At 51.5% G+C, this 23783-nt stretch overlaps 1 protein-coding gene across 1 annotated transcript in view; it reads right to left on the bottom strand.

Moving 5' to 3' along the window:
* LOC123078067 (zinc finger CCCH domain-containing protein 8-like) overlaps positions 1–21893 on the bottom strand; it is a 47448-nt gene extending 25555 nt beyond the window's left edge. Inside the window, exon 1 of the mRNA XM_044500457.1 lies at positions 21851–21893. Within this exon, the coding sequence (XP_044356392.1) occupies positions 21851–21893 (43 nt within the window). The remainder of the gene's footprint in view (positions 1–21850) is intronic.
* Positions 21894–23783: the final 1890 nt, after the last annotated feature.

The raw sequence follows: 23783 nt of genomic DNA, 5'->3' as shown, positions 1-23783 counted from the left end.
TGAGGACATGACTACCTTGGATATGACCAAAAATATTGCATATATGCATATTTGTCAGGTGATTTCTAGTGCAAACTATTCAATAATCTATTTATGTTATCCAGAACAAAAATACTTCACACACTTTTGTGTTTTGTCTAATTGCAGGTGTATGGGACATTTGTACAATCCACATATGAAGATAAGGAAGAAAGAGATGTTTATTTGCTGTCCAAAAAGTTCTCTCACGTCACTTTTGGCCCAAGAGAAGATAGAGTCCAAGTCTCTCACGTTCTGGATTCAGATTCGGACTGCACAGACATACCTGACTCAAAACGCACACAAGTTTTTCATACGGACTCCGAATTGGGTGATTCTTTTTTTGTTGGAAACTAGATTTCGTGCACTTTCCAACCCAATTGGAATCACCTTCAAATTCGTCCGGAGCATTGAGTTGTGGACGAAACAATCTGATGCTGTAGCAGAATCCGAGTCAAACTACAAGTCCAAAGGTGTTACATCACCTCCACTTGGGCCCATTGGCCTTGTACGACCTAGATTTAGTTTTAGGCTGCCTTGGGACGTCCTCCCACCTCCTTGGCCGCCACCCCTTGCTCCTATATAAGTAGATCCATCTAGTAGCTTTTCCTTGGGATTTGTTTAGTTAAAAGTTAGCCATTGCAACTTCGTGTACTTCGTTTGTGTCCAACGACCAGACCAAGACCGCTTCCGGATCCCCACCATTATCAATACTTCATATATATTTGCAATATTCAGATTGCTTTATCATATTCTTGCTCGTTCTTCGATTGCTTGCAGGAATAGACCTTCGTGGTCAGGCTGACCGTGCTTCCAGCATCGTGAGTAACCTCAGGAGATTGGTTTAGCGATTGCTAAGGCGCAACGTCGTGCACGTTTGTAGTCGGATCGTCAAAGTCGTCTCCACCAAATCGATAGTTATCATCTCATCGAAAGATCGGGACCCTCGCCTCTATCAAGCGGCGGCGTGACAACTTAGTGTTCTAGGCTCGCGTCTCTAGCACAGTCTAGCCTAGGACCAGCACAGTACCGTCGTTGAGCGTTTATTCAACTTTGCATCTCTGAATTGATTATTGCTGACCCTTTTTGCTACCATATTATAAGCCTTCCCAGCTCCACATACATCTACGTCGTGCGTTTGACTCTCCCTGGTAATCGCTCTATCCAAGCTTTGAGAGTTTTTGACTACAACGGTTGCCGATCACCGCCTGCTGCTGGGTAAGAACTGGTAAGAATTTGAGATTTGCTTGACGGATTTGTGACACCCACCACCACCACTTGTTCGTAGTCTGTAGGATCATATTCTTGTGTGTTTCTATTGCTGCTAACCATGCCAGGATCACAAGCCGACGAGATTGACTGGGAGAATTTATCGAACAAGGAGCTTCATGATAAGTTTCAGCAAATGATGATTGAACAGGTGCAAGATGTGCTGAACAATTTTGAAGAGGCCATGGAGAAGATCACTGGCCTTGAGAAGACGTTCGAAACAAAGCTCGATAACAAGTTTAATGAATTGCTCGCGCGTCTTCCACCACCACCACCCGCTGCACCTAACGCACCTCTCCAACAACAACAACAACGACTACCTCCACGTCGCGAAGCAGACCTCCGCCGAGCAAGCCGTGTTCCTCTTGTGTTTGGCCAAACTGTTGGTGCTGCTGTTGATACTTCTGTGGCTCCTGCTGCTGATGCGGAGGAGGATGATTATGTGGGAGATTATGAGGATGAGGTTGATCAAAATCAACACTACGTGCAGCCACCTGTACCACCACCAGCAAGTCGACCTCAGGTATATATTCGTAATGGTAGGCCTGCACCACCACCTCAGGTACGAGATGATGTCCATATTCCTAAACTGAAATTGAATATTCCACCATTTGAGGGTAGATATGTTCCTGATATATATCTTACTTGGGAGTTAGAAACTGAACAACGATTTACATGTTTACAATATCCTGAGGAGAGACGAGTTGCTGCTGCTGTTTGTGCTTTCACTAGTTTTGCATGTGTATGGTGGTCTGAGCATTGTAGATTATATCCTATTCCAACTACTTGGGCTGCTTTGAAAACTGCTATGCGTACGCGTTGGGTTCCACCATATTATCAACGTGAATTGCTTCAAAAATTGTAGCGTTTAAGACAAGGGAAAAATTCTGTAGAAGAATATTATCAGGAATTACAAACTGGCATGATTAGATGTGGTATTGTTGAGGAGAATGAAGCCATGCTTGCACGTTTTCTGGGTGGATTAAATAGAGAGATTCAGACCATTCTAGACTATAAGGAGTATACTAATATCACTCGTTTATTCCATCTTGCTTGTAAAGCTGAACGTGAAGTGCAGGATCGACAAGCATTGGGGCGAACTAACTTTTCTGCAGGCCGACCTTCATCATGGACACCACGTGCATCTTCTACTTCAACTGCACCAGCACCTCCATCCGGTGCCACCTCCAGCCGTGATACAAGAAAACAGGCACAACCACCATTATCTGCCAAGAGCGCACCTGCGGGGCCTGCACAGCGTTCTTCTTCTTCCATGGCATCAACAGGGCACACAAGTGATATTATTTGTCATCGTTGTAAGGGAGGAGGTCATTATGCGAGAGAATGCAAATCTCCGCGTGTGATGGTTGCTACCGCGGATGGTGGATATGAGTCCGCTAGTGACTATGATGAGGAGACTTTGGCTCTTATTACACGTGAAGAACATGGTGGAGATGATTCTGATCATGAGACGCAATACATGGCTCCTGAAGACGCTGACAGGTATGAATGTTTAGTTGCTCAACGTGTTTTGACTGTGCAGGTCACACAAGCTGAGCAAAATCAGAGGCACAATTTGTTCCATACCAAGGGAGTTGTGAAGGAACGTTCTGTGCGCGTCATCATAGACGGAGGGAGCTGCAACAACTTGGCTAGCATGGAGATGGTGGAGAAGCTTTCTCTCACCACAAGACCACATCCACATCCCTACTACATCCAATGGTTCAACAACATCGGCAAGGTTAAGGTAACACGTACTGTTCGTGTGCATTTTAGTATCTCTACATATGCTGATTATGTTGATTGTGATGTGGTACCTATGCAAGCATGTTCCTTATTACTTGGTAGACCATGGCAATTTGATAAAAATTCTGTACACCATGGTAGAAACAATCACTATACTCTTGTTCATAAGGATAAAAATATTACTTTGCTTCCTATGACTCCTGATTCCATTTTGAAAGATGATATTAATAGAGCTAATAAAACACAACAGGAGAAGAATAAGAGTGAAAATCAGATTGTGGCAAAAGAATTTGAGCAACAAATGAAGCCTAATAATAAACCATCTAGTGTTGCTTCTGAAATTAAATTGAAAAGTGCATGTTTATTTGCCACCAAATCTGATATTGATGAGCTAGATTTCAGCAAATCTGTTTGCTATGCTTTTGTGTGCAAAGAGGCATTATTTTCATTCGAGGACGTGCCTTCCTCTTTGCCTCCTGCTGTCACTAACATTTTGCAGGAGTTCGCTGACGTTTTTCCACAAGACGTGCCACCGGGATTACCGCCTATTCGAGGGATTGAGCATCAGATTGACTTAATTCCCGGTGCTTCACTGCCAAACCGTGCACCATACCATACCAATCCAGAGGAGACGAAGGAGATTATGCGTCAAGTACAAGAGCTTCTCGACAAAGGTTATATACGCGAATCCCTTAGTCCTTGTGCTGTTCCTATTATTCTAGTGCCGAAAAAGGATGGTACATCACGTATGTGTGTTGATTGTAGAGGCATTAACAATATTACTATTCGTTATCGTCATCCTATTCCTAGGCTAGATGATATGCTTGATGAATTGAGTGGCTCTACAATATTCTCCAAAGTTGATTTGCGTAGTGGCTACCATCAAATTCGTATGAAATTGGAAGATGAATGGAAAACAGCATTTAAAACTAAGTTTGGATTATATGAGTGGTTAGTCATGCCTTTTGGGTTAACTAATGCACCTAGTACTTTCATGAGATTAATGAACGAAGTTTTACGTGCTTTCATTGGACGATTTGTGGTAGTTTACTTTGATGACATATTGATTTATAGCAGATCTTTGGAGGAACATTTGGAACATTTACGTGCTGTTTTTATTGCTCTACGTGATGCACATTTGTTTGGAAACCTTGGGAAGTGCACCTTTTGCACCGACCGAGTATCTTTTCTTGGCTATGTTGTTACTCCACAGGGAATTGAAGTTGATAAAGCCAAGATTGAAGCTATTGAGAGTTGGCCGCAGCCCAAAACGGTCACACAAGTGAGGAGTTTTCTTGGCCTCGCTGGATTCTATAGGCGTTTTGTGAGAGATTTCAGCACCATTGCTGCACCTCTCAATGAGCTTACAAAGAAAGATGTGCCTTTTCTTTGGGGTACCGCACAGGAAGAAGCCTTCACGGTATTGAAAGATAAGTTGACACATGCTCCTTTACTCCAACTTCCTGATTTTAATAAGACTTTTGAGCTTGAATGTGATGCTAGTGGAATTGGATTAGGAGGTGTGTTATTACAAGATGGCAAACCTGTTGCATACTTTTCTGAAAAATTGAGTGGGCCTAGTCTGAATTATTCTACTTATGATAAAGAATTATATGCTCTTGTTCGGACTTTAGAAACATGGCAACATTATTTATGGCCCAAAGAATTTGTTATACATTCTGATCATGAATCATTGAAACATATTAAAAGTCAAGCTAAACTGAATCGTAGACATGCTAAATGGGTTGAATTCATTGAGACTTTTCCTTATGTCATTAAACACAAGAAGGGAAAAGAAAATGTTATTGTTGATGCTTTGTCTCGTCGCTATACTATGCTTTCACAACTTGACTTCAAAATATTTGGTTTGGAGACCATCAAAGATCAATATGTGCATGATGCTGATTTTAAAGATGTAATGCATAATTGTAAAGAAGGAAGAATGTGCAACAAGTTTGTTGTTAACGATGGATTTGTGTTTCGTGCTAACAAGCTATGCATTCCAGCTAGCTCCGTTCGTCTTTTGTTGTTGCAGGAGGCGCATGGAGGAGGATTAATGGGACACTTTGGCGTGAAGAAGACGGAGGACGTACTTGCTACACATTTCTTTTGGCCAAAGATGAGACGGGATGTTGAGCGTTTTATTGCTCGCTGCACTACATGTCAAAAAGCTAAGTCACGCCTCAATCCTCATGGTTTATATATACCTTTGCCTGTACCTAGTGTTCCTTGGGAGGATATATCTATGGACTTTGTTTTAGGTTTACCTCGAACAAAGAAGGGGAGGGATAGCATATTTGTTGTCGTGGATAGATTCTCGAAAATGGCACACTTTATACCATGTCATAAAAGCGATGATGCTGTTAATGTTGCTGATTTGTTCTTTCGTGAAATTATTCGCTTGCATGGTGTGCCAAATACTATTGTTTCAGATCGTGATACTAAATTTCTTAGCCACTTTTGGAGATGTTTATGGGCTAAGTTGGGGACTAAACTGCTTTTTAGTACTACTTGTCACCCCCAAACTGATGGACAAACTGAAGTAGTCAATAGAACGTTGTCTACTATGCTTAGGGCTGTTTTGAAGAATAATAAGAAAATGTGGGAGGAATGCTTGCCTCATATTGAATTTGCTTACAATCGTTCATTGCATTCTACTACTAAGATGTGCCCTTTTGAAGTTGTGTATGGTTTCCTACCTCGTGCACCTATTGATTTGTTGCCTCTTCCATCTTCGGAGAAGGTTAATTTTGATGCTCAACAACGTGCTGAATTGATTTTAAAAATGCATGAGTTAACTAAGGAAAACATTGAGCGTATGAATGCTAAATATAAACTTGCTGGAGATAAGGGTAGAAAACATGTTGTGTTTGCACCTGGAGATCTTGTTTGGTTACATTTGCGTAAGGATAGATTTCCTGATTTGCGCAAATCAAAGCTAATGCCACGTGCTGATGGTCCCTTTAAGGTGTTAGAGAAAATAAATGATAATGCATATAAACTTGAGCTGCCTGCAGATTTTGGGGTTAGTCCCACTTTTAACATTGCAGATTTGAAGCCTTATTTGGGTGAGGAAGATGAACTTCCGTCAAGGACGACTTCATTTCAAGAAGGGGAGGATGATGAGGACATCAATACAATTGTTACACCCACAGCCCCTGCTGCTATACATACTGGACCAATTACTAGAGCTCGTGCACGCCAACTAAATTACCAGGTACTTTCGTTTCTTGGTAATGATTCTAATGTTCATGAGAATATGATGCTGCCTAAATTGGATACATTTGTTTTGCTTACAAATGAAGGGCCTAGCTTGGAGAAGGATGAACATTGGAGCAAGAACAAGCATGGAGATGATGGCATGCGCAAGGGAAACAAGAACGGAGTTACAAGTGATGATTTCAGGACTTTGAAGCCACCATAATGGGTGCATGAAGCCTTGGACGAAATATACAAGATGCCACTTCATAAATTTCGTCCCGAGGCTATTTTAGGTGATGCGTCACCTTATTATTGGGCCAGGCCCATGTAATTTCGAAATACATAAGTATAGGCTATTTTTAGAGTCCGTATGTGTGGGGAAACAAGAGATAGGGTTGATTTCGGACCCCTCCACCAAGGGCCACGAAATTCCCCCCCTCTTCCTCCATATATACAGCCCTTAGGGCATCGTTTAGACTTTGGGTTTTGTTTAGATTAAAAGTTCGCCATAGCTGCAACTTCGCGTACTTCGTTTGTGTTCAACGACCAGACAAAGGCGTCACAGAACCCCACCTTGATCAATAAAGCTTTCATCTTATATTCGCAATATCCAGATTGCAATCTTAGTTTCTTGCTTGTTCTTCGTTTGCTCGCAGGAAACAGACCCTCGTGGTCAGGTTGATCGTGCTCCGGCGTGGTCAATAACCTCTCGGAGTTGGTTTAGCGATTGCTAAGGCGCGACGTCCTCGCACGTTCGTAGTCAGATCGTCAAAGTCGACTTCCACCAAAGCGAAATCCACCATCTCATCGAAAGACGGGACACCTTTGCCTCTATCAAGGAAGAATGTGGAACAAGTTTGTTGTTAACGATGGATTTGTGTTTCGTGCTAACAAGCTATGCATTCCAGCTAGCTCCGTTCGTCTTTTGTTGTTGCAGGAGGCGCATGGAGGAGGATTAATGGGACACTTTGGCGTGAAGAAGACGGAGGACGTACTTGCTACACATTTCTTTTGGCCAAAGATGAGACGGGATGTTGAGCGTTTTATTGCTCGCTGCACTACATGTCAAAAAGCTAAGTCACGACTCAATCCTCATGGTTTATATATGCCTTTGCCTGTACCTAGTGTTCCTTGGGAGGATATATCTATGGACTTTGTTTTAGGTTTACCTCGAACAAAGAAGGGGAGGGATAGCATATTTGTTGTCGTGGATAGATTCTCGAAAATGGCACGCTTTATACCATGTCATAAAAGCGATGATGCTGTTAATGTTGCTGATTTGTTCTTTCGTGAAATTATTCGCTTGCATGGTGTGCCAAATACTATTGTTTCAGATCGTGATACTAAATTTCTTAGCCACTTTTGGAGATGTTTATGGGCTAAGTTGGGGACTAAACTGCTTTTTAGTACTACTTGTCACCCCCAAACTGATGGACAAACTGAAGTAGTCAATAGAACGTTGTCTACTATGCTTAGGGCTGTTTTGAAGAGTAATAAGAAAATGTGGGAGGAATGCTTGCCTCATATTGAATTTGCTTATAATCGTTCATTGCATTCTACTACTAAGATGTGCCCTTTTGAAGTTGTGTATGGTTTCCTACCTCGTGCACCTATTGATTTGTTGCCTCTTCCATCTTCGGAGAAGGTTAATTTTGATGCTAAACAACGTGCTGAATTGATTTTAAAAATGCATGAGTTAACTAAGGAAAACATTGAGCGTATGAATGCCAAATATAAACTTGCTGGAGATAAGGGTAGAAAACATGTTGTGTTTGCACCTGGAGATCTTGTTTGGTTACATTTGCGTAAGGATAGATTTCCTGATTTGCGCAAATCAAAGCTCATGCCACGGGCCGATGGTCCCTTTAAGGTGTTAGAGAAAATAAATGATAATGCATATAAACTTGAGCTGCCTGCAGATTTTGGGGTTAGTCCCACTTTTAACATTGCAGATTTGAAGCCTTATTTGGGTGAGGAAGATGAGTTTCCGTCAAGGACGACTTCCTTTCAAGAAGGGGAGGATGATGAGGACATCAATACCATTGTTACACCCACAGGCCCTGCTGCTATACATACTGGACCAATTACTAGAGCTCGCGCACGCCAACTAAATTACGAGGTACTTTCGTTTCTTGGTAATGATTCTAATGTTCATGAGAATATGATGCTGCCTAAATTGGATACATTTGTTTTGCTTACAAATGAAGGGCCTAGCTTGGAGAAGGATGAACATTGGAGCAAGAACAAGCATGGAGATGATGGCATGCGCAAGGGGAACAAGAACGGAGTTACAAGTGATGATTTCAGGACTTTGAAGCCACCATAATGGGTGCATGAAGCCTTGGACGAAATATACAAGATGCCACTTCATAAATTTCGTCCCGAGGCTATTTTAGGTGCTGCGTCACCTTATTATTGGGCCAGGCCCATGTAATTTCGAAATACATAAGTATAGGCTATTTTTAAAGTCCGTATGTGTGGGGAAACAAGAGATAGGGTTGATTTCGGACTCCTCCACCAAGGGCCACGAAATTCCCCCCTCTTCCTCCATATATACAGCCCTTAGGGCATCGTTTAGACTTTGGGTTTTGTTTAGATTAAAAGTTCGCCATAGCTGCAACTTCGCGTACTTCGTTTGTGTTCAACGACCAGACAAAGGCGTCACAGAACCCCACCTTGATCAATAAAGCTTTCATCTTATATTCGCAATATCCAGATTGCAATCTTAGTTTCTTGCTTGTTCTTCGTTTGCTCGCAGGAAACAGACCCTCGTGGTCAGGTTGATCGTGCCCGGCGTGGTCAATAACCTCTCGGAGTTGGTTTAGCGATTGCTAAGGCGCGACGTCCTCACACGTTCGTAGTCGGATCGTCAAAGTCGACTTCCACCAAAGCGAAATCCACCATCTCATCGAAAGACGGGACACCTTTGCCTCTATCACTCGATGGGGACAAGGTATTTGTTCGACTAGTTCATCCTTCTGCACAAGGACTACGTCTGGTTGGAGGGGCTGTGACTTAACATGGAAGATAAACTCTCTTCACCCTATTCTCCTCGAGAATCATTTCGTCAACCGATGCCGATCACTCATGCTAGATACTTGAAGGTGATCTCCGAACCTTTACAGAGTTCTTTGAGAACCATAATCACTCTTGGTCTCTAAAGAAATTGACACCTAACCATCTAGCCAAACATAGATTCTAGTGATGCTGAACCACTATCTAATTGTTTGGCTCTAGGGTTTTTCTCTCCATGGATTTCAAACTCAAATTGCTCAGATAGGGGGTTGCTCAGCAATCTTCTTAGGAATCAAACGGAGAAGCCACCGGACAAAGCTTGCGCGGGGTGGCTATTTATAGTCGCAGCCTTCCCAGATAGGAAATGACCATTTTGGACACGAGGTCCAGCCAATGGCCAACTGACACGTTCACTGTCGGCGTCCTCGCAACCAGGATACCCAGACTTGCCTGCCTGCTGCCCATGTTGTGGCCCCCTCGACAGCCTGGTATGGCCCATCTGCAAGACAACCAAGACAAGACCCTCGCGAGGGCCCTGGCTTCGTGAGGTGGATGACGCCAAGACCTCCAGAGGGAGCGGCCTCCCCAGGCGGCCTCCCGAGGATCGGAGATTTCTATGCATGTACCCAGCCTCACGAGGCTGCGATGACGTGAGCCTGACGACCAAGGCCAGGCGGGCGCCAGAAGGCGCAAAGGAGCCAATTTCCTCTTTAGTGCTAAGGAGACAAGGACGGGCGTGGGTTCCCGAGGAATCTACCAAAGGTTTCCATTCCGGTGCTACAAGACCAAGACCACGAGCTCAGCAGGACGGATGTCATCGCCGAGCCCACCGCAGTGTCATGACCAAAAGTTTTGCAGGAGAAGACCACCTTTTGTCAGGATAGGATGTACCTCTTGTTCCCTTTCAAATTGGTCGGTGTGGATCCCTTCCCACCTAAGTTTTGGTGGAAGAGGACCAACGCCACTATAAATATAGGTTAGCCACCACCGTAGAAAAGGTGGACTCATTTCTCATTGTCGGTGGGAAACGACACCTGTGGGATCACTGGAATCCCTTCTATGGTTGCGGGGTGCGGGGATCGTGAGAAGAGCGGGATTAGCAGACAACACAAAGGGGATTTACCTAGGTTCGGGCCGCAAAGATGCGTAAAACCCTATGATCCTCCTTTGGTGGATGTATTCAGTGTTCGTGAGCTTTCGAACTAGCTCTAGGTGTTGTGGGGTTCGAAAGAGCCGAATCCTTTCCCCGTATGCCATGGGCCTCCTTTTATAGGCGAAAGGGGCTGCCACAGTGGCACACAGGAGGTGGAAAGTGCTACAGTGTTGCAAGCTTATCGCTGGTTATTACAAGACAAAGCGCATTTAATGCGAGGCTTAGGTGTCCCTTCGCTTTATCGGGGACGGGGGCGAGGCCCGTCCCGTCCGTCGCCGCTCCTCCTTGCTTCGACACACGCCCTGGCCAGCGATGCATGCGGTGCCATGTAGGCAGGCAGGCAGCTGAGGTGGTGCGGCGGTGGGGCCTCCACGAAGGGCGGCATGTTGCCATGCAGGTGCCTGCCCAGCTGGTTGGGTCGGCAGCTGCATGCGAACGGCGGCAAAGACTTGGCTGGCGCGGGCCTGGCAGTGACCTTGCCGGTGCGCTTGGCAAGGGTCTTGCCGGGTGGCCCGGCAAGGGTCTTGCCATGGCGCGCTGGTGTCCCCGGTAAGGATCTTGCCGGGGGTCTTATGGGTTTCTTCAGTGAGGATAGTTTCCTTCCTATCCTCATTTGATCTTGAGCATTTTATGTCTTCACAATGATCTGCATGCCACCACGGAGGTGCCTCCCGAGACCTGTCCTCACGTGTTTGTCTAGCGTTGGTGGGCTCAAAGGTGGCTCGCTCGGCTGGTGGGGGCGAGCTCCCCCGGCAAGGGTCTTGCCGGGGCCGCTGAGGCTACCCCCGGCAAGGGTCCTTGCCGGGGAAACCTGCTCCGTCCCTCTGATCTTTGTGGCCTTGGTCCTTGTCGTTGCTTTGTTTGTCTCGTGCCTTCGTCTTCTCTCCGGCTTCCCTTTCCTGCCCTGTTATGCGTGGCCGTGGCGGGTGACTCTGACTGCCCGTGCACAAGTAAATGGGTCAAAAGGACAGCCTCTTCTTTTGTACACCAACAGGAGCCCCCGGGCCTGGGCCACACATAAGCGCAACGCGTTGTTGGGCCAGGCCCAAAACGGTGCGCAGGCAGTTGGGGCGGATTTTTACCGCGGCCATTGTTCCGTCCGCTGCGCTTCCCCATGACCCGCGTTGAACGCGCGACGTGGGGGTCGTGCGCGCGCGCATGACAGAAGCATGCTGGCGTCACCTGGTGGTGGACAGTAAAGAGGTGGCTTGCATGTCTCTTCGAGACTGCAGGGCCGCCTCCCATTTACTGCCCTTGCTTGGGAACCGCCATTCCTCGCGTCCTACTGCGCCCGCCCCTTGCGCCATGTTCGTTGCATGCATAATGCAGAGCGAATGACAGGAGCGCGGGACGTGGGAAGTCATGTGCACGCGGGTCGATTCCCACGCGCCTTCAATGGAGCGGGGAGGGCGGTCGACGGCCCCGCTTGCTGTCACTTCAATGAGCCGGATTGGCTGAGAGGGGGCGGCCGAGCCTTGCCCCCGCCCCTTTATAAAGAGGGGAGTGGGAGGAATGGTGCCTCTCAACTCTTCGCCATCTGCCTCTCCCCATTCCTGCTTCCTTTCTTCTTCTGCCATGGCGAGGGGGTGTGGCGACGCATCATCGGTGGTGGCGAGGGTTTTGGCCAGACAGTGCATAGCTCCTCCCTAAGAGCTCATAGTGGCGGAGCCGGCTGCTAGAGGAAGGGGGAGGGGGCGAGGTCGAGGCCGTCGTGGTGCTCGAGGGAGAGGAGGACGGGGAGGCAAATTGGCCTCGGCCCCGCTAGCAGCCCTTTCCCCCATGGAGGGCCATGCCAGGGACAACCCCTGCAAATTCTTCGTCAGGCTGCGCTAGCCACCACGCCTTTGCCTTCGCCTCCCAACTCCATTTGCGTGGGAGATGGAGCTGGATCCGTTGCAGGCATTGCGGCTGCACATGAGGGGTTGTGGGAACAGCGGCACATGGGCCGACGTCGAGTTCGCCGCCCGTCACGTCATGTATCTTCACCGAGGGTGGAAGACGTTCGCTCGCCTCCACAGCTTGACGGATGGGCTCACTTTCCATTTCAAACTAATGGAGGGTGTCCTCCTCTCCGTCAAGATCTTCGGGCACTTCAGGACTCGCGTGAGGTGCTGTGTGGAGAGCTCCTCCGACGATGAAGATTCTTCCTCAAGCGAGAGTGGCAAGGAAGACAACGGCAGCGACGACGAGGGCAGTGGGCGGCAGGATGACGAGTCCGACTAGGTGTCGGGCGCCGCCCCGAGCGGCACCGGCGACCCCATCATCCGTGTCGCCGGCTCCTTGAACTTCTCGGGGTTGTCTCCTTGGGCGGCTGACGTTGGGAGGCTACGGAAGAGGAAGAGGGCGGGCGGCAAGGCCGTCAAGTCGGAGTACGCGGGCACCAACGCCTTCGTCGCGTATTGACGTCCTGCCGCCTCGTCTTCAAGCTCTTCCTCCGGCGCCGCCACCACCATCCAGCCCTTGGACGGCCACCGAGATGTTCTCTTGGTGTCTTCTGCCACTCGTAGCTCGCCTAGGCGCCCCTTTTGCCCTTCTGCTTTCTTGTTCCATTTCCTGAGGAGAGGGACAAGAAAGGGATTACGAGCACCTTATATCTTTTTAGTCTTGTAAGCCTTCGGGCCTTTGTTAACTTTAGAACTTGTAATCCCCTTGTTCATGTTTTTCATTTCGTATGGACTATACATGTGTGGGATGTTTTTTTAATGAAAAAGGGATGTTTGCCGGGTTTTTCGTTCGCGGGTAGAACCCATGACAAGGAGTGAATCCTTGTCACCTTTAATATAAACGTTTTTTTCACCCGGCAACAGGCCTTGCCGTCCCCCCACTTCGCTTGACCTTTCTCACGCCCTTGGCGGAGGCAGGGATGCGGTGGGCTTAGGCCCCTCGTTTCATTTCCTTGCTGTCGCGACTATGACCAAACTCGGTCCCAAGAGATGAGTCCTAGGGTCCAGAATGGAGGGAGCACGGTAGCCTAAGGATAAAACAAGGTTTCACATACCTCAGCCCATAACGAAACACATGATAGAGGATAGAAGACTTATCTGGATCCGCAGCCCCCCGGCAACCTTGGCTTGCTGCGGATGGATCCTTGCTCTTGTAGCCCCCGGCAACTTTGGCTTGCCGGGGCTCGGATGCTGGTCCGTCCCCTTTGCTCCAAAATAGCTTGGCAAGGATATTTGTGTGTCCTGCGAACCAAGGAAGACAGAGAAGAACAGAGAGATGCACACTCGACCTCTAAGCTAGGGGTTAGCCGCCGCTAAGCACTATCAACCCTAACCAAGGAAGAGACTCAACCTAGCATGCATGCTATAACTTAGGGCGCCAGCGCTTCGTTTATTTATGCTCAGGGTCTGCACCTGGCTTTGTACAAACGGTTACATGCCTTGCCGGCAAGGCTTGTACAAAAGGGTGGCTTGCCAGGAGGCCCGGCAGGCGCGCCTTATGGGTAAAACTTGCGAAGATGCTCGATGTTCCAGGAGTTGCTCACTCGAATGGCATCTTCGGTCTCCAGCCGGACTGCACCGGGCCTGGTTACTCGTGTTACCCGATAAGGGCCTTCCCACTTTGGCGTCAACTTGTTGGAATTCTTGGCCGACTGAACATGCCTAAGAACAAGGTCACCTTCCTCAAAGCTCCGGGCACGAACCTTGCGGCTATGGTAGCGGTGCAAGGCTTGCTGGTAGCGTGCTGCTCTCACAGCCGCCCGGAGACGATCTTCCTCAAGGAGCGTTGCGCCATCTTGCCGCAACCGCTCTTGCTCAAGCTCATCATAAGAGAGCACTCGAGGTGACCCGTATATGAGTTCCGTGGGAGAATTGCTTCTGCCCCGTAAACCAGGGCAAAGGGTGTCTGGCTGGTGGCTTGATTTGGCGTCGTTCTGATCGACCAAAGAACCGCCGGCAACTCATCAATACAGCGCCTCCCGCTTTTTTGCAGCCTGTCAAAAGTCTTTGTTGTTAGGCCTCGCAGGACTTCAGCATTTGCTCTCTCCGCTTGGCCGTTGCTCCGTGGGTGTGCCACGGAAGCAAAACAGACCCTGCTGCCGAGATCCTCAATGTATTGCATGAAGGCATGGCTCGTGAACTGTGTGCCGTTGTCGGTGATGATCCTGTTGGGCACCCCAAAACGGCACACTAGTCCCTTGAAGAACTTGATGGCTGACTGCGCTGTCACCTTCCTCACTGCTACCACTTCCGGCCACTTTGTGAACTTGTTGATTGCGACGTACAAGTACTCAAAGCCCCCGACTGCTCGGGGGAAGGGGCCCAAGATGTCGAGCCCCCAGACCGAGAAGGACCAGGAGAGAGGGATAGTTTGCAGGGCTTGAGCTGGTTGATGGAGCTTCTTTGAATGGAACTGGCACGCTTCACACTTGGTTACTAGTGCTGTCGCATCCTGGAGGGCGGTGGGCCAGAAGAAAGCTTGCCGGAAAGCTTTGCCGGCAAGGGCCCTTGACCCTATGTGGGAGCCACATATGCCTCCATGTATCTCTGCCAACATCTTTAGTCCTTCCTCCCGGGAGATGCGCATTAATTTCACCCCATTTGGTCTTCTTCTGTACAATACGTTATCAACAAATTGGTACAGAGCAGACCGGCGGGCTACTCTTTCTGCCTCTTCCTACTCCTCAGGAAGCTCTCCTTTTTGAAGGAATTGGACGGTGTGCTGCGCCCATGCCGGAGCTTATGGCTCGCGACAGGGACCAAAGGCATCTCTTCTGCCACGGGAGCGGCCGCCTCCATGGCCATGACCTGAGGTCCTGCCGGAGTCGGTTGCCCTGCGGTAGGATCGGCATCCACGGCAACATCTTCGCCGTCGGCTCCGGGGAGCTCGATGGGGAAGTACTTGCCGGGGCCTAGCTTCCTCCGCTTGTTCTGCCCGTTCGACGGCTCAACGGATGGTTGGGTTAATTGAAGAACAAAAGTACCTGGTTCCACAGGTAGCTTGAGGGCAGCACGCTTTGGCAAGTAGTCGGCGATGTCGTTCTCTGCCCGAGGGACATGCTCCACTTGTATAACGTCAAAGCGCTCCTCCAGTTTCCTCACATCATCTATGTAAGCTTCCATCAACGGGTTTTGATAATCTTTGTTGATCTGCCTGACGACGAGCTGTGAGTCACCCCTGACGATGAGCTTCTTAACTCCGAGGTCTCCCGCGATCCTGAGACCGGCAAGCAAACCCTCGTACTCGGCGGTGTTGTTGGTTGACATCTCTCGGGAAAAGTGCATCTGGATGGCATACTTGAGGTGCTCTCTGGTGGGTGTGATAAGTAGCACACCAACACCGGCGCCTTGCAGCAAGAAGGCACCATCAAAGTACATGATCCAGTTGCGGCTCGTTTCCTTGCCGGGGAGAGTGGTCTCCTGTACCTCTTTGTCGGGCGTCGAGGTCCATTCCGCAACAAACTCCGCCAAGACTCTGCTCTGAATCATCGAGGTACTTTCAAACTTCAAACCGAAACTTGACAGCTCCAGGGCCCATTCTACGATCCTCCCCGTCGCATCTGGGTTGTGTAGTATCCGTTGCAATGGGAGGCAGGTGACCACCATGATTTCGCGCGCTTGGAAGTAATGGCGTAGCTTCCTCGAAGCCATAAGGAGGCCGAAGAGCAGATTTTGCACACCGGAGTACCTCGACCTAGCCCCTGCAAGAGGGAGCTGACGAAGTACACTGGGTGCTGCACCATTTTCTTCTCATGCGCCTCTTCACCCGATCGCGTGGGTCCTGTCATGCTGGCGTCAGCCCCTGCCGGGGACTCAATCTCGCTAGGATCGAGCCCTGCCGGAGAGGGTTTCGGCTTGCCATCTGTTGGCTCTGCCGCTGCCGCTGCCTTCTCGTCGACCTCTCTCTGCGCCACTAGTGCGGTGCTAACCACCTGATTTGTTGCCGCTAGATAAAGCAGCAACGGTTCTTTTGGTTTGGGCGCGACCAACACTGGGGTAGAGGAGAGGTATCTCTTGAAATCTTGCAGTGCTGCCTTGGTCTCTGGGGTCCACTCCACTGGCCCTGCCTTCTTCAAGATCTTGAATAAAGGAAGGGCATGCTCTGCGGACTTGGAGATGAACCGGCTCATGGCGGCAACGCAACCAGTGAGCCGACGCACGTCCTTGATCCGTTTGGGTGCCTCAATCTGCTCGATGGCCTTGATCTTATCTGGGTTTGCTTCAATCCCTTGCTGGGACACAAAGAACCCGAGAAGTTTGCTGGATGGGACACTGAAGACACACTTCTCAGGGTTCAATTTGAGGTTGATCTTGCGTAGGTTCCCAAATATTTCCTCCAGATCTTGCACAAGTGTTGCTTTGTCCTTGATTTTGACCACTATGTCTTCCATATAAGCTTCCATATTTCTATGTAGCTGGGGCTCAAAACCAATTTGGACTGCTCTTGCAAAGGTTGAGCCAGCACTCTTCAACCCGAAAGGCATCCGTAAAAAGCAATACGTACCACATGGGGTTATGAATGCTGTCTTTTCCTTGTCTTCTTTTGTCATGAAGATCTGGTGGTATCCCGAATAGGCGTCAAGGAATGATAACAGGTCACACCCAACCGTGGAGTCAACAATCTGGTCGATGTGCGGTAACAGGAAGGGATCCTTTGGACAAGCCTTATTGATGTCTGTGTAGTCAATACACAACCTCCACTTCCCATTTGCCTTGCGCACCACTACCGGATTGGCCAACCACGTCGGATGGAGTACTCCTCTCACCAAGCCTGCCGCCTCTAGCTTTCTGATTTCCTCTGTGATGAACTCCTGCCACTCCAGAGCTTGCTTCCTGACCTTCTGCTTGACGGGCCGCGCATGAGGACAGACAGCAAGGTGGTGCTCAATCACCTCCCTGGGAACGCCGGGGATGTCGGAGGCTTGCCATGTGAACACATCGACATTCGCCCGCAGGAAGGTGACGAGCTCGCTTTCCTATTCGCCGTCGAGGGTGGAGCTTATGGTGAACGCTCCCCCCGTGCCGTCCTCCTTGACGGGCACCTTCTTGGTCTTCGGTGGTGTAGCTCTGGACTTCTTGCTCTTGCCGGCGGAGCTCTCTGGCACGTTCTCAACGGAAGCACAACAACCCGAAGAGGTGCGCTTGCCGGAGTGGGTGCGAGGGGTCTCGCCGGTCTTCTTCTCCCCCAGGGCTCCATCGGCAGGAGAAGGTGCCTTAGCGGCAGCTGCTGCAACTGCTTCCCAGTAGAGTTGGTCAGCGTAGATCAGCGCATCTTTCTTGTCGGAGGGACGGTGATGATGTTCATCGGCCCGGGCATCTTCAGCATGTTGTAGGCGTAGTGTGAAGCCGCCATGAACTTGGCTAGTGCCGGGCGGCCGAGGATCCCGTTGTAAGGCAAGGGGATCTTGGCTACATCGAAAACAATCCTTTCCGTCATGTGGTTCAGCTCGCCTCCGAATGTACGGGCAGTGTGACCTTTCCCTTTGGCTGGCTCCTCCCCAGGTTAACCCCTTGGAACGTGCCCGTCTCCTCGCGTCTCCGTCGGGGATCTGCAGCCTTCTGACCACAACAGGTGAGATCAAGTTCAGGCCGGCTCTGCCGTCAACCAACATCTTTGGCACCTTGAGGTTGCGGATTGTTGGTGAAACCAACAATGGCAAGCACCCGACCACAATGGTGCGGTCAGGGTGGTCCTCGGTGTCGAAGACGATGGGCGTGCTGGACCATTTCAGCGGCTTCCGTGCATCGAACGATGGCTCCACCGCCGTGATATCACGCGCCCACTGCTTGAGTTGGCGGTGGGACATATGCAGCGAGGCCCCACCATCGATGCACATGGCCTCTGTGGCTTTCTGAAACTCGTGGTCGCCGGACTCATCGTCCTTGTCATGATCATCGTCTTCCTGCTTCTTGTCGCGGCCCTGGGCGGGCCTCTCTTGCTGATTATCCTTGCCGCGGCGGCCTCCTTGGCCGCCATGTTTCTTGCCGGACCCCTCGGCACCATCTGGGCCTTTCTCCTTGTCCCGCCGCTCATACTCGGCTTTCTGCTTCTCAACGAGCAACTCTACCTGCCGGCAGTTTTGGAGATCATGGCCCTTAGTGCGGTGGATCTTGCAGTACTTCTCGTCGGAGCCTCCTGGCTTGTCGGTAGCCGCCAAGGCCCGACAAGCGTCACACCCGGAAACCTCCTTGCCGGGGTCGCTCGCCTTGGTCTTCTTGGTGGCGCCAGTGTTGTCGGATCCCTCAACGGCAAGCACAACCTTGCCCTTGCGCTTTCTGTTATGGCATCGGGCCTTCTTCACTGGGGTGACGGTGTCATCCGTGAAGTCGGTTTCCGCATCAGCGTCTTCGCCGGGGTACTTCCTTCCCTCTTCAGCACGAGTGCACCGATCGGCCAGAACATAAAGTTCGGCCACATCTTTGACATTGTTCATCGCCAGCTCTTCATGCATCTTATGATTGCGCACATTCTGATGGAACGCACTGATCACGGCGGCATGATGAACGTCTGGGATGTTGTACTGCACTCGGCTGAACCTTTGGATGTACTTGCGCAAGTTCTCCCCTTCCTTCTGGGGGATGATGTGTAAATCACTCACTTGGCCATGAGCCTGGTGACCTCCGGTAAAGGCACCAACAAACTCATGGCACAGATCCGCCCAAGAAGAGATGGAATCCACCGGCAAGTGCATCAACCATGACATAACATTAGGCTTGTGTGCAGACGGGAAGTAGTTGGCAAGTACCTTATCGTCACGGGCCCCAGTAGCTTGCATCGCGATGGTGTAGATGCTGAGGAACTCTGACGGGTAAGTCTTGCCATTGTACTTCTCACTAACGTCGAGCTTGAACATACGGTGGGAGGGCCACTGGAACTGCCGCAGCTCACGGGTGAAGGCTGGACAACCCACCTCATAAGGTAGGCCACCGTAGCCTCCCGGCGCTGGGTGGTCCATAGCAGGCCCTGCCCGCCTGTCCGACTGGTGGCGCGCGTCATGTCGGCGCTCGATCGTAGTTCGAGCGTCCTCATGAGCCTGCTCCCGAAGGACTTGACGCTGACCGTGGTTAGTTCGCGGGTCAGACGATGCGATGGAGATATTGTCTCGAGCGTTGTCGCGACGAACCGACGCCCGGGGTGGTCGGGGCAGAGGAGGGGAGTGCACCGTGGCTGCATCGCCTCCAGCACGCTTTTCGCTGGCATGCGGTGGTCCGGTGGAGCGACGGCCGACGGGTCCCGCCGGCCGTAACTCATCGTTGTTGGCGATGCCGACGAGGCTCCGCATGGTGGCCCTCCACTCGTCGAGCTTCTCCATGGCGGGAGGAAAATCGAGGAGCAGCTGTGTGCACGCTAGGGCTTCCACTGGCGTGGGTGGCGGCGAGAGCTGGGTGGACCGCGATGCGCCTCGGCTTCTAACTGCGTTAGAAGGAGCTGCGTCACGGCTCCGCAGCCGTTCGCCATCTCCATCAGCACCTCGACGCGCATGCTGGCCCTCTTCTTCATGTGATGGGTGCACGGGACTCTTCCCAGGGCGGTGCGCAGGGTCACCGGTAGGGTGATGCTGCTTATCACGCACAACCTGAGAGGAGCGCGCTGTGGGCGCCGGTGTCGGCGTCTTGGAGGCCGCCGTGCCGCCGCCTGGCGGGACGGTGGCGCCCCTAGAGGGCCCCGCGCCGCTTGCGGGGGCCCGACTCCACCTCCGGAGCCCGCGACTGGTGGCTCGTCGCCTGGCGTGCGAGCGAAACCACTAGCCAGGCTTGGACCATCAGGGTGATGTAGATGTTCGCGGGCCGTGCCACGGGTTCTCTCCGTGACTGGCCTGCTACCGGTCCGCGCCGGTACCAACCCGGTCCCGGATGAACCGATCACCGTGGTCGTCTTCTTTCTTAGGAGCCATGGCGATGAAGAACATCTAGGTCGGCTGCTAGGCCATATTCTCACAATTGCGCCCCCTACGTGGCGCGCCAAAGATGTCGGTGGGAAACGACACCTATGGGATCACTGGAATCCCTTCTATGGTTGCGGGGCGCGGGGATTGTGAGAAGAGCGGTACTAGCAGACAACACAAAGGGGATTTACCCAGGTCCGGGTCGCAAAGATGCGTAAAACCCTACGATCCTGCTTTTGTGGATGTATTCAGTGTTCGTGAGCTTTCGAACTAGCTCTAGGTGCTGTGGGGTTCGAAAGAGCCGGATCCTTTCCCCGTATGTCGTGGGCCTCCTTTTATAGGCGAAAGGGGCTGCCACAATGGCACACGGGAGGTGGAAAGTGCAACAGTGTTGCGAGCTTATCGCTGGTTATTACAGGACAAAGCACATTTAATGCGAGGCTTAGGTGTCCCTTCGCTTTATCGGGGACGGGGGCGAGGCCCGTCCCGTCCGTCGCCGCTCCTCCTTGCTTCGACACGCGCCCTGGCCAGCGATGCATGAGGTGCCATGTAGGCAGGCAGGCAGTTGAGGTGGCGCGGTGGTGGAGCCTCCACGAAGGGCTGCATGTTGCCACGCAGGTGCCTGCCCAGCTGGTTGTGTCGGCAGCTACATGCGAACGGAGGCGAAGATTTGGCTGCCGCGGGCCTGGCAGTGACCCTGCCGGTGCACTTGGCGAGAGTCTTGCTGTTGCGCACTGGCGTCCCCGACAAGGATCTTGCGGGGGTCTTGTGGGTTTCTTCGGTGAGGATAGTTGCCTTCCTATCCTCATTTGATCTTGAGCATTTTATGTCTTCACAAAGATCTGCATGCCAGCACAGAGGTGCCTCCCGAGCCCTGTCCTGACATGTTTGTCTAGCGTTGGTGGGCTCAAAGGTGGCTCGCTCGGCTGGTGGGGGCGAGCTCCCCCGGCAAGGGTCTTGCCGGGGCCGCTGAGGCTGCCCCCGGCAAGGGTCCTTGTCGGGGAAACCTGCTCCGTCCCTCTGATCTCTGTGGTCTTGGTCCTTGTCGTTGCTTTGTTTGTCTCATGCCTTCGGCTTCTCTCCGGCTTCCCTTTCCTTCCCTATTATGCGTGGCCGTGGCGGGTGACGCCGACTGCCCATGCACAAGTAAAGGGGTCAAAAGGAGAGCCTCTTCTTTTGTACACCAACACTCATCCCCTTGAGCCCTCGCGAGGGAGCTCATCCACTGTACTAGTTCATCCCCAAACCTCCTCGTGAGGCCAATCCACCACAAAGCAGGAGTAGGGCTTTACACCGCAAGGTGGCCCAAACCTGTAAATTGCCGTGTCCATCTTCTTCCCCACTTTAGCGTGTATCCAGTGAAGCTAGGCTGTACGGAGACGAGCTTGAGGCCTGAGAGGTTAAGATCTTCACACATGCCCCAGAGTTTAAACCTTATTGGGTCTGCGGAGCACTTCATCCTACATTTGGTGAGCCAGGTAGGGGTGTGTCGAAGTCTAATCCGCCGACCGTGCTTCATCCGCGCCTTGCTGCCCCCATGGCAAGCGCTGCCCTGCAGGCGTACGGGAGTGCCACGGGTTGCCCGGCTTTCACCCCTGATCTGCGACGGGTGCAGTCACCTGCGAAGTTCAGGTCGGTGTTGCCCTCGCGGTACGACGACATTGCGGACTCCTAAGGGTTCCTCCGATCATACGCGGAGGCCATCGAGGCGGCGGGCGACGACGACAAGGTCATGGCAAACTGGTTCCCCCTGGCTCTCACGGAGGCCCCTCGATCCTGGCTCTGTGGCCTCCTGCGTGCCTGGATCTCCTCTTGGGAAGAACTCTACGACCATTTCATCACACTCTTCATGGCTCCGGCGCCCCATGCGGTCGCGTGCATCGTCGGCGGGTCACAGGTGCCTCCCTCCAGCCGCCATATCAAGCAGTTTCTCCGTTGGCAAGGCGTTGCCCGGCCACAACACAAGGCTCTCCATGGCCGTGCCGGACCTGAAACTGACATCCCTTCGATTCCAGAGACCACCCCAAGACCACGATGGTGGAAGGAGCCCTCCCCATGCTGTGCACGCCCACCATCAGCAACGGCAGTGACCAAGACCCTCATCAACGGTGGCGCCAGCCTGAACGTCCTCTCGGTGGAAACTTTTGACCTGCTCCAAGTTTCGTATGACCAGATCCTCCCCACCAAGCCTTTCTTGGGTGTGGTCAAGGGCTCGGCCACCCCTTGGGCTCGATACGTCTCCCCGTCACCTTCGGCACGCGCGACAACTACCACATCGAGCTCATCGACTTCGACGTGGCACACATCAGCCTCCCGTACAATGCCATCCTTGGGTTTCTGGCCCTCGCCAAGTTCATGTCGGTGACCATCTAGGCTACAAGATCATTAAGATGCCGGGCAGCAGCGTTGTCATCGTGGTGGTCGGGGATACGAAAGATATGGTATGGGCCCTCAAACTCGCCTACAGGGCCGCGACCGCTTCGTGCTCTGCTGTCAGGGGCGCTGCGGAAGCTCAGGAGGCCGCGCCCGTGAAGAAAAAGCAACTATTCTCTCAGGACAGGGTCGAGACGAAGCAGGTGCCTGTCGATGTCGCGGGCTCGGGCCCCACCATTACCATTGGTGCTGGCCTTCCCTCGGACCAAGAGGAGGCACTGGTTAGCTTCCTGAGGGCTAACAAAGACGTATTCGCGTGGGAAGTGTCCGACTTGGTCGGCGCCTGAGGGAAGTAATTGAGCACCACTTGATAGTGTGCCCTGGTGCGCGCCTGGTGAAGCAAAAAGTGCGGCGTCAAGCATAAGAGAAGCAAGCATTTGTTGTCCAGGAGGTCGGCAAGCTCCAAGAGGCCGATGTCATTCGGGAAGTGCGACACCCAGACTGGTTAGCGAATCCTGTAATTGTCCCCAAGAAAGGTGGGAACGAGCACATGTGTGTGGACTTCACGAGCCTAGAAAAAGCTTGCCCTCAGGACCCTTTCCCTCTCCCACGTATCGACCAGATTGTGGATTCCACTGCCGAGTGCAATCTGCTGTGTTTTTTGGATGCTTTCTCGGGATATCATCAAATCAAGATGGCAACATAGGATGTCAAGAAGACAACTTTCATCTCCCCGTGCGGCGTATACTGCTACACTTGCATGCCCTTTGGGCTGCAGAACGATGGTGCAACTTTCCAGCGGCTGATGCAGATCGGGTTCGGGCCACAGCTAGGGAGGAATGCCGAGGCATACGTCGATGAATTGTGGTCAAATCACGGGAGGCAAGGACCCTAATCAAAGACCTGGAAGAAACATTCGCTAACCTGCATAACATCAACCTGAAGCTCAATCCAGAGAAGTGTGTGTTCGGGGTCTTGTCCGACAAGCTGCTGGGTTTCCTGGTGTCGCCCAGAGGGATCTAGGCCAACCTCGAGAACCAACCTCGAGAAGGTCAAGGCAATAGAGAGGATGAGCCCGCCTTAGACCCTCAAGGAGATGCAAAAACTTGCCGGATGCGTGACCTCCTTGGGGCGCTTCAGCTCCAACCTTGGCAAGCGCGCCCTCCCCTTCTTCAAGCT

Source organism: Triticum aestivum, chromosome 1B (assembly GCF_018294505.1).
Source record: "Triticum aestivum cultivar Chinese Spring chromosome 1B, IWGSC CS RefSeq v2.1, whole genome shotgun sequence".
Taxonomy (NCBI): Eukaryota; Viridiplantae; Streptophyta; class Magnoliopsida; order Poales; family Poaceae; genus Triticum; species Triticum aestivum.
The sequence above is the reverse complement of the archived record's forward strand: the minus strand, read 5'-3'. Positions and strand labels throughout refer to the sequence as shown.